Source organism: Plectropomus leopardus, chromosome 6, assembly GCF_026936395.1.
Source record: "Plectropomus leopardus strain MGB_pleo_1.0 chromosome 6, ASM2693639v1, whole genome shotgun sequence".
NCBI classification, from domain to species: Eukaryota; Metazoa; Chordata; class Actinopteri; order Perciformes; family Serranidae; genus Plectropomus; species Plectropomus leopardus.
In genome coordinates, this window is record NC_142181.1 from 25,411,777 (window position 1) to 25,427,798 (window position 16,022).

At 40.6% G+C, this 16,022-nt stretch overlaps 1 protein-coding gene across 1 annotated transcript in view; it reads right to left on the reverse strand.

The window, feature by feature from the left end:
* Nucleotides 1-16,022, reverse strand: part of pitpnm3 (PITPNM family member 3) — a 116,848-nt gene that overhangs the window by 45,762 nt on the left and 55,064 nt on the right. The window contains exons 5-6 of the mRNA XM_088079076.1: nucleotides 10,288-10,358; nucleotides 9,932-10,152 (exon numbers count right to left, since the gene is read on the reverse strand). Coding sequence (XP_087935202.1) covers nucleotides 9,932-10,152; nucleotides 10,288-10,358 — 292 coding nt within the window. The remainder of the gene's footprint in view (nucleotides 1-9,931; nucleotides 10,153-10,287; nucleotides 10,359-16,022) is intronic.

Below are 16,022 nucleotides of genomic sequence, written 5' to 3' on the forward strand. Positions count from 1 at the left end.
TGTGTGTGTGTGTGTGAGGCAGTTTGAAGGTGTAACATCCTCATGGGCTGCAGGTTGTTCTCTGCTCAGAATCGATGGTCCTTAATTCATTGGACCATCGATTCTGAGCATCGGAAAAAGCTGCTCCACCAAACCATCCAAATTCCATCTGCATTTAATGGCTGTAATTAATCTTAATAATCCTAACACTAATTTCCTTGAAAATGCTGGCAATCAATATCGCTGCGGCTGTAATACCAGCTGTACAGTTTTGATGGAGCAAAACTGTAAAGTGGTGTATCTGCTGTCAGAAACAGATTATGTGGTATAGCTTGGATTTTATGGTATATGATTGTAGATTTAAATTTATTGAGAGCACATGTTTATCCAAAATGTCATCTAACAGGCTGCGGGAGAGTTTACCCTTTGAAACCTGGAGCCACATGACTTTCACAAATATTTAAAGCTTTAGAAAATGATTCTTAACAAGCAAGGGGAAAAAAATCTAAGAAAAAAAGAAAAAAGCTATGGAAAAAAACTTAATACACACACACACACACACATATATATATATATATATATTCATATATATACATTCCAAAATTATTAGAATTTTTCAAGCACTTTTCCCAGGGGTTTCAGGTAATTTTCTTGTATTTTTTACTAACTAACTTTTGGGTCTTTTTTTTAGTTGCTCATTGCCTTCTTCCCATGTTTTAAACAAACTGCCTGTGTGAGTTATGGGTGAGCAGCGTTAGCAGGGAATCAGGGAATCAGGGAAGGTCTGTTGTCGCTCAGCTGCAGCACATCTAGAGAAATGGAGGCTAGCTGATTTTTTCCATGCGACGTGTCGTTCTCAGCAAATATTGACAGTGAAAATGGTGTTTTGATAATTATAGACACTATACCAACCTTTCCTGTTTCTGTTTCAAAAATAAAAGCCCCTAAAAATGTTTCTGTCGACTGAATCCCTTCATTTGTTAACACAAGGACTTTGATTGTGAAATATTTGCAGGAGCGTGTTGCTGACGATGCAGTGCCTTGCAGGGCTTCATAAATGAGTGGCATATCTGCCTTCAAATGTCGTACAGTAGTTGTCATGGTGAACACCATAAGTGCGCAAGCAGTTCGGCGAGGTTGCCGTCACATGCTGCTCACACATGCAGTATATTCCAGACATTGAAAAGAAATTGAGCCTATTTGTCTAGGTTAAGGTAACTTGACATCTCTTAGAAAAAGTCACTTGGGAGGCTTTTTGTTGCCTGAATGGTGGAGGAGCGTGCCTCATGTCGCTATGACAAGTCTACCCCTGTTATTTCAAGATGTGAGTCACTTGCTCACAAGCAGCGGCATCTACCCTGCTCACATCTCTCTGCTCTCATTAGTAAAATACAAGAGATGTTAACTGGGAATATGTGGAGGTCATATTTAAGTGTCATTCAAATAATAAAAAAGTTTCAGAAAATACTCATTTGGTGCTATGTTATCGAACAAATCTTTCTTTAGATCGGCTTCAAGGTTATCCTTCATTTTGAAACCAATAAAGCTTTACAGTTTATCACTTTTCCAGTACGTGAAGTGCTCCAGAAACACTGTCAGAAACTCACTCAATGTCAGTTAATGTCAGAGTAATTACCATACTATTCTATACTGAGAAATGTGCAGAACCACTTCTCAAGGTTTCATGGTAATGTGAAGATGAAGAGATCCATTTACAACAGTGGGAAAAGATAAGGCTGAGTGAGCCGATTAACCCTCGAATCAGTCTCATCTCACGCCGCATAACCTTGGGACAGACTCTATTATACTGCCCTGCCACCCTCTTGCCATATAATGTCAAACTGAAAACTTTGAAGTCTGTCAGATTCCTGCTTAATTGCTCTCCCGATTTTTTAATGGCTGGCTTAGCACTGCACATTTGCCCAATTAACATGAGCGGCAATGGGCCTCTGCAGAGTCTTCTTAATTAGGAAGAGGGGACAGAAATAGTATCGGCACATCCCCAGTCACTGATGGCCATAATAATGAGTCTCTATCTCCCTGAACTGAGGTCACTATTTGTGAACATGGACAATAGCACTTCCTCCTCCTCCATCTGCTTTCCCTGATAGAAAGCTGATCCAGTACGATGATGAATCTACCGAGATAGGAATCCATTTAATTTCTCCTGTTGCACAGATGAAGTTTTCAGTAGTTGAAATGTTTATTTCTCTTCGCACTGTGACAGAGGCGGTGTGCTGGCTGCGAGAGGAAATCAATTTGGAAGCCTTTTCACTGTCACTGTTAATTGGACATGCTCCAACTGTTTTATGTGGGATGTATTTGTGCTGGTGTGTTTATGGATTACACGTGTGTGTTGTCTTGACACCCAGCTCCGAGCAGGCGCTGCTAGGTACGTTCATTAGTAGGCAGAGCCCCCCCCTCAGAGCAACAGCAGGCCTTTCACACTCAAGGCAACAAGGACAACACAAGCTAAAAAACATGCTCATTCTCTCTTGGGACATCTTACAGTACATAAGGAATTATGAAGCATTGACTCAAAAGTGGTTTGTTTATGTGAAAGTTTGTCTTTGAGGCGCTAAGAGGTTTTGCCACCTCCACTCTGTGGTGCGATTTTCAGCCAAGCTGTTGCCCAGAATGAGAGTAAATTACACACACAGCAGCCATCCCTTCCCGTGGGGCTGCCTGTTCCTCTGTTGATGTAATAAATGAGGCTCTGCACACCCACAAGTCCAACACTGTCATTAGAGCAAACACTGTTAACTGACAAAAGTGTAGTTGAATAAGTGTTGTGTTTGCAGCTGCGTGGGCATGCATGAATGCCTACTGACTGCACATATTGTGTGAGTGTGTTGAGGACCTGGAGCCATCTGGGCATAAGTAAGCTTTGCCTAATTTCACTGAAGCACTACAACAAATATATACTTCTTATTGGGGGTTGGAGGTTGTCAACAGGCTGTTAATGATCTGAATTTTGGTTTTCCGTACTAGATGTCACTAAGCATATATAGTAGGACTAGACTGGTGTATTGCTGACAGACAGACAGGTGACAAATTAAAGGAAAACCCAACATGAATTGTCTCAGTACGACGTTGGACTGCCACATGCCGCCATAACAGCTTCAATGCTCCTTTGCGCTGACTCTACAAATCTACGGAACTCCACTGGCGTGGTAAACACTATTTTCCAAACGATATTTGGAAAATGGTGGTTTTTTTAGGGTTTAATGATGGTCATGGAGAATGCTGTCTAACACGTCCATAGGTGTTCAAATGGCTGTGGCTCATGATAGTGAAATTGCCATCCTGGAAGAGATCACTCTCATCAACACTGAAATATGATGTTATAGATTAAAGAAGATCACTTAGAACAAGTTTTAATTTATTTGCTGTGTCCCTTTCTTTAATTGAGACAGGTGGACCAAAACAATGCCCCCACAGCTTAATGGCCCAGACACAGCAAGTCAGCATCAAAAACCAAAAAGTGACAAAAGCCAACTGTCGTGTTGCCTCACTTTGCCTGAGTTTTGGCAAAAAAGTTGCATTTGAGCATACCACAAAGATTACAGCTAACGGCCTACTAGTATATCTGTTCTGCGCCTAAGTGAGAGGAAATAATGCTCAATAGTGGTAAGTGACAGCACTCTGTATTTGTAATTAAAAAAGGAAATTATAAAACCAACAGGATTCAATGCGCTAATTAGCCTGTCCGCACATTTACAACACAACCTGATGTTGAAACAAACAAATTATATTTACCTTGTGCTAGTAAACAGTGACACAAACAGTTATAAAACATTTCTAATAAAGAGCTTGATAGATTAAATTTTTTTTTAATCTCATGCCCTCTTGACTTTAGTCATTTACTTTCCTCACTTTTGTTTCTCTTCTCATGCACTGAGCTGTACTGCCAATCAGAACAAATACATTCACTGACGGGCCCCGCCCTCTTAGAAGCTGATTCCACATGTTGACTCGGCCAACAAAAGCCGAAAAAAGCTGACAAAGGCCGACATATGTCAATGCAACGGGATACACCATCAAAACTAGGGCGAAAGACACTCATCGATGGCCAACTGATGGCTTGGTGTGTCAGAGGATCCCCTCACTGTAGAGGTCAAGAATTCAGACCTCTACCGTTCTCTTGGTGTACACCACATTTGCACTGGCCCATTTGTCGAGAATATGGTGAGGAATAGCTCATCACTTTTTTCCACATAAGTGTCTACAGATTTTGCACCACCAATCTCTCAAATGTGTATTAATCTTTGATATAAGGGCTATATTCCCTGCAACCCTGCTTTAATATCCCTCTCTGTGATATTGTTGTCGGACTGTCCCTGCTGAAAGACTGATCATGTGAGCTACTGCATTGACGTTTTCAAACACCTGAGGAAAAGTTTCTCCTCTGTTTTTTCCTGACATGTCCTTTAATTTGTGACCCCTTTGAATATGCAGCATATTGCACTTGTATAAGTTAGCTGTTGAGGACTCATACAAAAGTAATTCTTCAAAATCATCACTGATTACCCACTAAAAGTGTGTGGTTATGCTATCTGCGGAGAATCTACCCTCTGAGGATATATCGTTCTTATTTTGCTGTTCATGGGCACAGGTTGGGACTTTTTAAAAATTAGCAGCCAGATCATAAGAAGCACGTGTCCAGCAGGGAGCTACAAAAACAGCAGACACAGGGTAGAAAACACTCAAATATAGCAAAGCTAAACACCAAGTGGACAAAGCTTGTTCCAAAACGAAAGCAAATCTGGAGTAGGCTTTCACTTTCACTTTCCATGGCCATACTGTTTAAATACATAAACATGCAATTCCTTCATAATATACCTTTAATATTCCAAATATCAATATCACTATGGGCCTCTAAAACTCAATATCAGTAAGGCACCATTTATATAGAAGCAAATAGTTTTACAATACTAGCTTCTTGGAAGGTACAGTTTTCATATACTTCCTTCACAACATAAAGTCAACAATACGGAACGACTCTTGACACACGTGATCACGCCTGTTAACTCCCCAGAAAGCAGCAACTTTATCACTCTTGCTCACTGATCTGCACAACCTGGTTACTGTAGACTGTATACCTTTCCTGTATGTATTTTTCACAATATGCTTTTTTTATTATTTCATCCTCCTCTTTGAATTATTTTCCTTCCGCATAGCTTTTTCTGATGGTTGTTTCCTTATTTTATTTACCAATCTACATGCAAATTACTGGGTTGTCAAGCAAAGGTTGTATCAGATTGATATGACTGGTTCACACAAATATAGGTTTGGCCACTTTACTGGCTACACTGGCTGTGTAAGAACACGGGAAGGGTTGGCCTATACTTTAATTCAACAAATGCATTTTGAAGGGCAAAACATATTAAAATAAACCCTAGTGTAAGTTGCATTAACTGAGGCCATGGTAACAAAATAAATGCTGCTGAAAAAAAAATAAAGTCTACTAATGCACAAATAAAACTCCCTGCAGGAAAGCAAATCTTAACAGAACAATTACAGACCAAATAAATACTGTGAAATCATTTTTTAAACACTGTCAAACATTTTGTGTTTGTGCATTTTAAATTCTTTATTTATTTCCTTTATTAGTCCCCATTTTATTTATTCATTCTTTTTTTCCCTAATGAGACAGCTTTGTTTTTTTTGTGACATGGTGTTTGAATATGAATGGGTTTATTTTTCATTGCGTGTGTTGATCTGTGTGTGTTTGTCTACACACAACAGCAGGCAATCGAAGACATTCTGCAATAACTCAGCTCCGTTCAAAGTTGCTGTTTTTAATATTTCATCTCTGGATGTGGTGAAAACTAAGTGGACGTCAAGCTGCTAAGCAGCTACAGAACTCAAATCTCTTTATTCTCGTCTTGCTTGCAGTCACTAGCTCACTGCTGCTAATGTCAATCACAAAACCAGACAGAAGCCTCGACTTGACTGCCAAATACATTCCCTCAACCACAGTGATTAGTGACAACTGAGACAAAAACATCCTCAGTGTATAATTGAAGAGCAGTGAAAACTAAGTGCCGCTGTCAAAGATAAAACTGGTGACCACTGGGACATGTGACACTACATGTGAAATTATTAGTCACGCCTCATCAGCTCTCTGCACAGGCATCAGATGAGACAAAAAGAATAGGAAACAGATGAACGTTGACACATTTTTACCTCCTAAATATCTTCCAGAACGGAATAAGACCTGAGAGTTTTAATGAGAATAATACTGTATAATTTATCATAAGGGAGGACTCATCTACTGACTGCTGTTAATCTCTGAGGTACCACCATCCCACATTTAACTCCCACTCTGAAAACACAAATGAAACCTAAATACAAATTAACAGTAGCTAATGACAAACAGATCTTTGCACACATACCTTCACGAGGCCTCGGGATCAGTGGAAATTCTGTAATGTCATTTAGTCATTCATTTTGTCTGCTAAGGAGCCCCCTCAGACTTAAGGGGAGAATTAACAATTTAAAACAACAGCATTTAAAAAGGTTAGAAATAAATATTCCACAAAGCCACATGCTTGTAGGAGAAGAGAAATGTCATCAGCATACTAATTAATTTTGCACTGTCTGTTTAAGGTTCTGTGGTCAATATATCTCCTCAATTAACCTTCGAAGCCGAGCAGGCATTTTTCTCCTCTATGCTAATTCTTGCAGGCATGCATTCATTTTGGGCAGATTCCTCAAATACCTTCTTAAAAGCTAAAGTCATGTGTAGACCGTTCATTAACAAAAATTCAAGCTGTCGAACAAAGTAGTGAGAATATTGCTTGAATACAAAAACACGACAGGGGACTGAAAAACTAAACACAAGGTCTGATATAACCATTATTGTCAGTTATGCTATTTAATATATCTCAGGCAGATCTGATGACTCTGATTTAAAAAATACTTTGAGACATATGATAAGCCTTTCTTACTGCACACATTTTGCCATGCGGTAGTAAAAGCACAGGTGTTAATATAATGTTAATTATGTTCTATTCAAGTCATGACAGTGGGACAATGAGCCAACATGCACAATACAAGGAGATTATAACTGAAGAACAAAATGGAATTCGGCCATCATTAATTTACTTGTTTACACCTTTTTTTCCCACACTTACATGTAAGACTCCCTTCAGTGAAATATCCTTATGCTGCATAGAGACATTTTAGACGAAGCACTTAAGTGGTTCTCACATTTGCTGTTTCAATCATCCTGTACTGTGGTTACTTTTAAATACACACTAATATCTAACTGTAATTCAGAATTTGAAAATATTCTGAATTTGATACGGATCATTTAAAGAGAACTTTCTGTTTATATATTAGGATTAGGCCTTATTCCAAATGCATCCTTTTCTGATAAAGATGTGGCATTATTCTCTATTATTCACTGTGTTTACGTTTAGGAAATGAAACAGGGGTCAGTGTCTTTACGTTAGGCACAAGTAAAGTTCTGTCTACAGGGGAAAGCCCCAAGGAAATGTCCTTGTTTTTTTGAACCATCCATCACCCCAACCCGCCTCCATAAAAGACCGCTCGGGATTGCTTCCTTGTTTACTCCCGTCACTGCATTGTTCACATTACTTAAGAGAAAATACACGGGACGAATTTATGAGAACAACCTGACCCAGTGCATTCGGAATATGCCTCTCAACTGGGTTTTTCACTGCAGTTTGTAAAACACAGCCTCTTGCCTGTTTGCAGTCAGCTCTGACCATTTTAATCAAACCAACTCACCAACAGTAGAGATGCATGCCTAAAAGAAAAGCCTGTATTTCTTGTCGCATGGAGAAACACACCTACGTACTTTTAAACATTACGAAGGACTTGGATTGCAACAGGTTTTGGGATGTAGTATCGCAACACTGACTTTCAAAAGGGTGGCTGAAGGAATGAAAGAGGAAGACTGTGTTTACATAGTCCAACAAGCTTGCCACTGATGGAAAACACTGAAAACATCTTGATTTGGAACAAGTGGTGCCAGATGTTCCACTTTTCTATATTTTGATGTGATAAACGGCATGTTAGGGCACGCTCATCAGAGTATGTTTGGTTGCATATGAAAAGGAATACAGTGGAATATTCATTTTGTTATTCATGTAAACAGTTTAGAGTAAATATTGAATTTTACTGGATTAGGACAAAACCTGAGTATTTTGTGCATGTGAACATAGCCAATCTGGCTAATTCATTAGCTGACTGGTAACTTCTGATCACATTCAATCATTTATACAGGACTGCCAATGTAACCTCCTGCTTCCAACTATTGCTACGTTTGCTGCCAGAGCTCCTTTCACCACCCCACCCTCTCATTGTGTGTAAAGCTTTTGCTATTGTTCATTAAACTAAAATTAAATGTTTGTCTGTTTGTTGGGGAGTTTAGGACTCTTCGCAGAGTCCTCGTTGCAGCTCATATTATTTGAGAGCTTCCTCAATGAACCAAGCCTTTCCACCAAATCTCTGCTGGACATCTATCTATCTATCTATCTATCTATCTATCTATCTATCTATATTATACTCTCCTCCAAACAATAGCTTGCATTTGCCCACTGAAATTGGCAGAAATGTAGCCACCAGCCTGTGAGGCCTGCTTGGGACTGCCAAAGTTTAGAAGACAGTAGTGGCCGGATCACTTTACAGGCTTCAACTTGATGCTCTCCTGCCATGAGTGAGCAGGAGCTCAAGATCGATGATGTTGAGACCCCTGCTGCAACACTCTGTTGCCACTTGTGGTCATCCCCACTGAGACAATGGCTTTGTTTCTTGATGATGACATCTCATCAGTGTCCCGGACGTCACTATCATCTCTGTGCCGAGTGGTACAGCTGGCGATGACTGTAGCCCCCCACAATCCAGTCAATCGCCTTTGTGATGGTTGGGCTTGCACAGCTTGTGCAGCTTTCATCTTGCCCCCTCTTCTAGATATCTGGCAGTGTTTTGAGACATACTGATATCAGCTGCTGAAAGACAAGAGCACTTGATGTGGATATGGTGGATTTTCTCAACTTGCAGGGTCGCTGCTCAGCCACTCTCGGATGGCAGACACTGTGGTGTACTGCCTTATATACACGTCCTGATTAGCTGGCTACATTTATGCAAATTTAAGTGGGTGCACGCATGCTCATGACTGGAGGGGGGTATTACCCATTAGCCTGTGCTGATAAAACCAGGGTTGAAATACCATAACCTTTGTTTCTAAACATCCTCAGACACATAAGTACCACCTATCCAAACTAGCTTGTAGCAAATGTAGGAGACCCAAATCTGTATTGGTGACAAATTGGTAACATTATCCAGCCTTTCCTACCCCATGATACCTTGAATTAAGGCAGAAATCACATTGAATAATACACTGTGCTACTGTAAATAATTACCAGTTATTCCTTTCAAGAAGTGAGAGTGAGCTGTAAACAACAGTTTCTTTTTTGAAAATAAATGAAGAGGGGACACTACCTGTCACATTATAGATGGGATAATACGATCACCGCCTTCTGCTACCGACAGATAACATGGGCTTAAATAAGGTAGACAGAATGTTTTTGTGCAGTTTTCCGCCACAACAAGCCTCAAGAACAGCTCTAATGCTCCTTAACATAGATTATTCAGCTCTCTGAAATTATAATGGAGAGATGAACATCAATATTTTAAAAGATAACACCTCAGTGGGTGTTCGATGATAAAAGTCCAAAATTTCCCACAGGTGTTCAGTTTAGTTTATATATAGTGACTGTAAAGGCCACAGCATTTCACATCATTTTTAACTTGTAATGGCAACCAATGACCCTTTTTTTAGTGATTTCATCTGGGCCTCACCAGTGTGTTCGAGGCTAAATATGAACAATATTCTATTAAACCGCTTGGATATTATGCAGGTGTGAGAAACTAGCGATCACAAGTGTAAACAGGTTCTTGTTCTGTCAACAGCACTCACTTGGACACCAGGGAGAAGGCTTCAGCACACACGGCCGGACATGGCACTAATTTGATCTTCACGTGTTCAGCGGCGGCCTGGAAATGCGCCCGCGTCACCTTCTCCAGCACCGAGGCCAGGGTGGCCACATCGCCAGCCTTTGTGCTTGGATCCCCGCCGGCTGTGTCCAAGATGTTTCCCCCGTGCACCACCAGCAGCAGCACATGCGTCTTACACTTCCTCTGAAAGAGTTCAGGTAGAAAAAGAGACTTGAAAGGAGGGAAAGAACAGAGGCAGAAGTTTGTGAAAGAAGTGGGCAACATAATAAGATAAATAACTTGGTACTGCTGGTGAGAGGCTGTTCGTAATGATCCCACCTCTATGTCCTCCAGTCCTTCGATGCTGCTCTGAGGGGCACAGCGTGGACCACCCAGCTGGTAGAGACCCTCTGTATTGGGTGAGCAAAGGGTAGGAAGTGGCAGGAGGGAAGAGGGAAGAATAAAACAGGGGAAAGAAAAGGGTTACTGCAGGAGCCACTTCACCCAGATGCACCCATAAAAGAAGCATATAATGGATATTGATCGGTGAATATGGTCAATATTACTAATGTCTCTTCATCTCTCTTCATTCGTACTCCGAACTGGGTGATGGGACTATGTGCCCAAAGGCTCAAATGGCCTAACCATAGCATTCAGAAGTCTACAGCGACAGTAAACATCAGGAGTGTGCTTGTTACTCTGCTGCACCATCCATAGCCATCACATGTAATTGGATTTTGGCTCCTTTGATGCAGAAACAACAATGGACTTCTCTTCTGGAGACAAAAGATGAAGGGATGGGGACATTTTTAACCCAGCTGTGATAACTAGAAGCATCTCCCCCTCACTCTGTGTGGCGCAGCATTTCATTGGAATCTGGCCAAACTCATTACCCTCTCCGGAAGCCTCTGCACGCTGTGTCATCTTATTCCTGAGCTCTCTCCTGTCTCTCTTTCTATTTTCTCTCTCCAGGCTCAAGGCACAGCGCTCTGTTTTGCTTGCTTGTTGTTTATTTGGCTTCCTCGTCTGGGACCGACTGTCATGGGAGGCTCTCACAGACTCACACACTGTCATCTCCCCTCTACTCCGATCTGAGCCCACAGCCTGCCTCCCCGTGCCTGCTTAGAACAGCTCAGCACACACAAGGGACTCAGCACACTGCACTATTTTGGTCACAAAGTAACAGGAAATCAATGGAGGGAGGTTTTCTTTTTTTTTCTGGGAGACGGAGGTAGGTCAGAAAAGTTCCCCCAAAAGTGTTTCAGAGTACAAACTGTGCTGTGGGATTTGCAGGAAAACTCAGTGAGGCTACATCACTATTGTTCACTATTTTGAAACCCTGAGACACATACAGTATGTTTTAATTGAAGTCACAAGTAATTGGTGTTAACATTAAAGTGAAACTGACTTGAGTCACACCTATAAAAATTGATATTAATTCTGCCAGTTTTTATACAAACATAACAATTAGTATAAACATATGCACTGGCACTTTAAGTTGAGGTCAATCTTAAAGAAAAAGCTACTTCATCATTTTCACACTAACAAAATTCCCCCAAACAGTGTGTAAACTCTTGACAGAAACCTAGGGCAGATTGCATTATTTAGGAAAATTTTGAGCAGTGCCTCAAAGCAGAAGGCAGATATAAGTTTCATTTCAAGTTTCACACTTAATAATCTCTGTGGCTGACTGAGTGAAGTATGATTTCTCAGGTTTTGGAGACAGAAAATGTTGCAGCCACATCCAATGCCGTTTAGTTTTCTGATGCTCCAAAAGTATTTTACTGCTGGAAAGATGGTCTTTTCACAAAACTGGCTGCCTTTGCTGTAGAAGGATGCAAATACATTTGAAATTCGTGTAACATGACCAGAAAAAACAGAAAAAAAGGCTCTAGCATTCACTTTCGCTCAAGAGTTAGAAAACCTACAACTACCAGAATGCTTCAAACTGCTCCAATAAATGGAGATGTCATGCGAATTTGCCTGTTTTGAGACAGGAAACAGTATAGCTGCAAACTAATCACAAAAACCCTTCTGTTACAGTTAAGTAAAATATTATTAATACAGGAAACAGTATGGCACCCACTTCCTTTTCATTAATTCTCATATCACAGCCAAACAGGGCACTAAAACATGTTTCTGAAGACATTTTAGACAAGAAATAAGCCAAAACAGTGACAGTGCCTTAATCAGAACTACCTGGTTTTACAATTTGATCTGACTTTGATAGGGATAAAGAAAGAAGGACAGGTCTCTCTCTTGTTATGCCTCTACAATCTTTGTGTCCGTTGTGGCAGACATACAAAAATAAATAAGTACAATAGTTCGAGCAACAGCCCAAGAGCAGATTTGAGCTGAAAGATGAGCAGAGAGATCTGGGTGCTGGCAAGATGAAGGCAAGTTCATTAACACATACTACGAACATTTTTATGATACGAACCTTGTTGAAAATTGGCAAAGAATCTCTTTATGAGAAATACAAAGGTACAAAATTATTTTAACACCAAATACATGAGATAAGGCAATAATGACAGCATTCTTGCACACAGTCACTCAAACACAGCCAATTGAAAAACCCTGCATCTCAGACATAGCATTTTACTAGAAAATGAACTGGCTGCCAATCTACAGAAAAAAGCTGCATTCAGCAGATTGCAGGAACGAGAGTCAGAGGAAATAGAAGAGCTTCGCTCACCTCATCATTTGTGAAAGCAGCACACATGCTGGGATGCTTGTGAATCCAACGATAAGTGAGACGTGTCTGATACCGGAGGAAACTGACAAAATCAGATTTCTGTTGGCGTGTCTCAGTGGTATAAACTGGCTTCCTGCAGTTTCAAGGCCAGTTTCTTTTTCTCACAGCAGGTTTGTACTGTGCCACAAAAACAATTGTAACAATCTGCTTGCTTTGCTGTTTTCATTTCTTGTGCTTCTTTCCAGAGGTCTGAGAGCTGTCAGTCAATATGTGTTTTGTGAAGCTTAGTGGTATTTAGCAGCTCTCTATCAGTGCTCATTCCCTCACAACACAAAACCTAACCTAAAAAGCAGCCTATGGGAAATAAACAATGTAGTTCAGCAGCAACTTTCAGTGGCTTAAAGCCCAGTCAGGCACACACTGACTGCAGGTACACAGTGTGCGTCTGTTATCATACTACGTGGACATTAACTTATCTACAAGAGAGAGGAAGAGAAAATTGACCCCAGAAAGTGGGTTGTAAAGATGAAAGGGCTCTGCAGAGAAGTCTGCTAGAGCTGAACGAGAGAGGATAAAATGTTGGTCTATTGATCCATGTTTGGATCCCTCTTGTACGCCTTGTCCATGCAACTACGATATAAAATGCAATTTTCCCATGGACCCGAGTTGTCTCTTTTTGTCACTGGCATGCAGTTTCTGTTTTCTGTTTGTCACTCCCTGAATCTGTCTCCCTCTCTGGTCTCGACCACTTCTATCACCATCACACATTTATCACCTTTGATTGAGAAGATGGGAGAAAAAAACAGCAGGGGGATGAGAGTGAAAGGAAAAAGACTGCATTCATCATCAGGAAGAGTGGCTTCCAGATTACAGATTTATATCTTCTCAGGCAGTATGAAAATGGCAAAATGCCCTTAAAGTTTGCAGCCTGCTGGAGTGTGAATAGACTCATTACAGAGCTACAGTATCGCGGTGAATTACCTGTGTTCTTAGGGAGACAGGCACAGAAAACAGCAGCGCTGTCTTCTCTCTGACAATGATTTGCCTCTGAATCTCAAGCTTGACACAAAAAGACATGCTAAAAGTAAAAGAGACATGAGATGAACAAATCCTCTGATTCCACTGTGGGAATTGATTATGAATACCTTCAAGTACACAGGTGTGGGACAATAATCAATATAACTGTATGTCATTACAAAGATATGATTAGTGGTAATCACACTGCAATAGGCTTGATTGAAATTACCAGCTGTGGTTACGAGGTGGTGATGCAACTTTGGGCCTCTTTGGCACTCATTCATATAATATGCCAGCACTGGAAAAATTGAGAAAGCTTGAGTCTTTTTTTTTTAGCTCTGTTTTGGTCACCAAATATATATTATTGGGATCTTAAGAAACTAGATGCTCCATTATGTTCACCAGCTAGTTGTAAATGTGTCATTGCTTGGTCAGTAACATTAATAAAAGTTTCAGGCTGTAAAAACCCCAAACAATGTGCTAAAAGAAGCTAACACACTTAAAAAGCATGTATACGTGTTAAAAAGTGTTTTCTTACTCCCAAACAAAGTTACAGTGTTGGTTCAGGCAGGCCATGGTGACAAGCTTCCTAGCTCACATCCCAGCTACATCAGGTGATCTCAAGCAGCCCAATCAGAGGGATCAGCTGGTTGATAGAAGGGAGTCAGCTGATGGATCACCTTCTACGCAACCAATTGGCAAATCTCAATCAGGGCTACCTATTACAACTGCTTCAGTCTGCTCACTGTTGCTTCTTCCTCTGAAAGCCACTTTGCAACCCGCCACACCCCAGCTCCTCCTTTTCATGATGTGTCTGAATGTATGAAAAAATATGTAAAAATATGAGTGAGGACATTATTTCATATTACAGGTAAGATGCTAGGGAAAGTTATCTAGAGAGGTGAAGAAGTCTTGTATTACTTTGTAGTGATTTAAAAATGTGTGCTCTTAAGTATCAAAAGATCAGGGTCCTCATTTGGAGGTACGCTGTGTCCTGACTAGTTGAACAGCACCCTCTGACCCCTGGCACGGTGTAGGCATGTTAACACGCTCAGCCCGCCATCTGTTCACTGCTTTTGGAATGAGGGTCTGCCATTGCCCTACTGCTAAAAGACCCCAGGAGACAACACCAGCTCCACTGCATGATAAACCTACTGATCACCACCAGCACCACAAACACACATATACACACTGTGAGCCAATGCAGCACAACAGACTCAAGGACACATATACATTCAGACATATGCACACACAGTATGTTCCTAATAGATCCCAGCTGTTTCCCGTCTATAGGCTATGACTGCTAAACTGCTACAAAAACATTCCTACACACACTAACACACACACACATATACAGCAGGTGGACGTGAGATTGCTCACTGAGGCTCACTCTCAGACATGCACTATCTTCACTATCTGCGCCTGCCCAAAAAGCACTGGATCACACATATTGACAAATGTGTCCTGAAATGTCATGTGAATAATTGATGAAAGCGGTAGCAACAGCCTGAAAGGGAGGCGTTGAAAACTAAATGTAAGAACCAAAAAGGGCAACATGACTGTTTGAATCAATGTTGGATTCTTGGGCAACTTGATAGTGCAACCGCAGAAATCATGCAAAGAAAGCTGAAAGCTGATTAAGCTGCAACAGTAACAGGTGAAAAAACAATACAAAAGTGTGTCACACAAAAGTATTGAAAACTACTTTAAAGGGATAGTCTGACATTTTGGAAAATTTGCTTTCTTGCCTAAAAATGTCAATGTAAATATACAGCTACAGCCAGTAGATGGCTATCTTAACATAGAGACTAGCAACAGGGAAACCCAGCTAGCCTATCTCTGTCCAAAAGTTAACAAAATCCTACCAAAAAACTGAAAGTGTAAAAACACCAGAATAGCTCTTCCTTGTTTCCTTGTCTTTATGCTAAGCTAATAAGCTAACTGGCTGTAGCTTAATAATTATCGGGCAAGGGTACTAATTTTCTCATGCTCTGCAAGAAAGCTAATTTTGAACTATTTCTTTTACACAACAGAGTAAAGGTGATAAATGAAAACTGTTTCATTAAGAGAACCAAATGTTGTCCTAGACTGAAGCATGAATGTATAAACAGAACTGAATACAGTGTCGCAGGCCAGGCCCCGTTCATTTCAACAAAAGTTGCTAAGTTGCACATAAAGCTAAAAAAAGAGTTGATTTCCCGGGTATGAAATTACCCAGAAATTCCACATCATGGGCCTATAGAGACACGCAGCAGCAATCTGCCAAGGCTAACTTCCAGTTTAGCACTCTACTATCTTAAATAGGGACAAAAAGTAGATTTTTTGAGTGACTTCTCTTGACTTTGAAATGTTAAAGGACCTG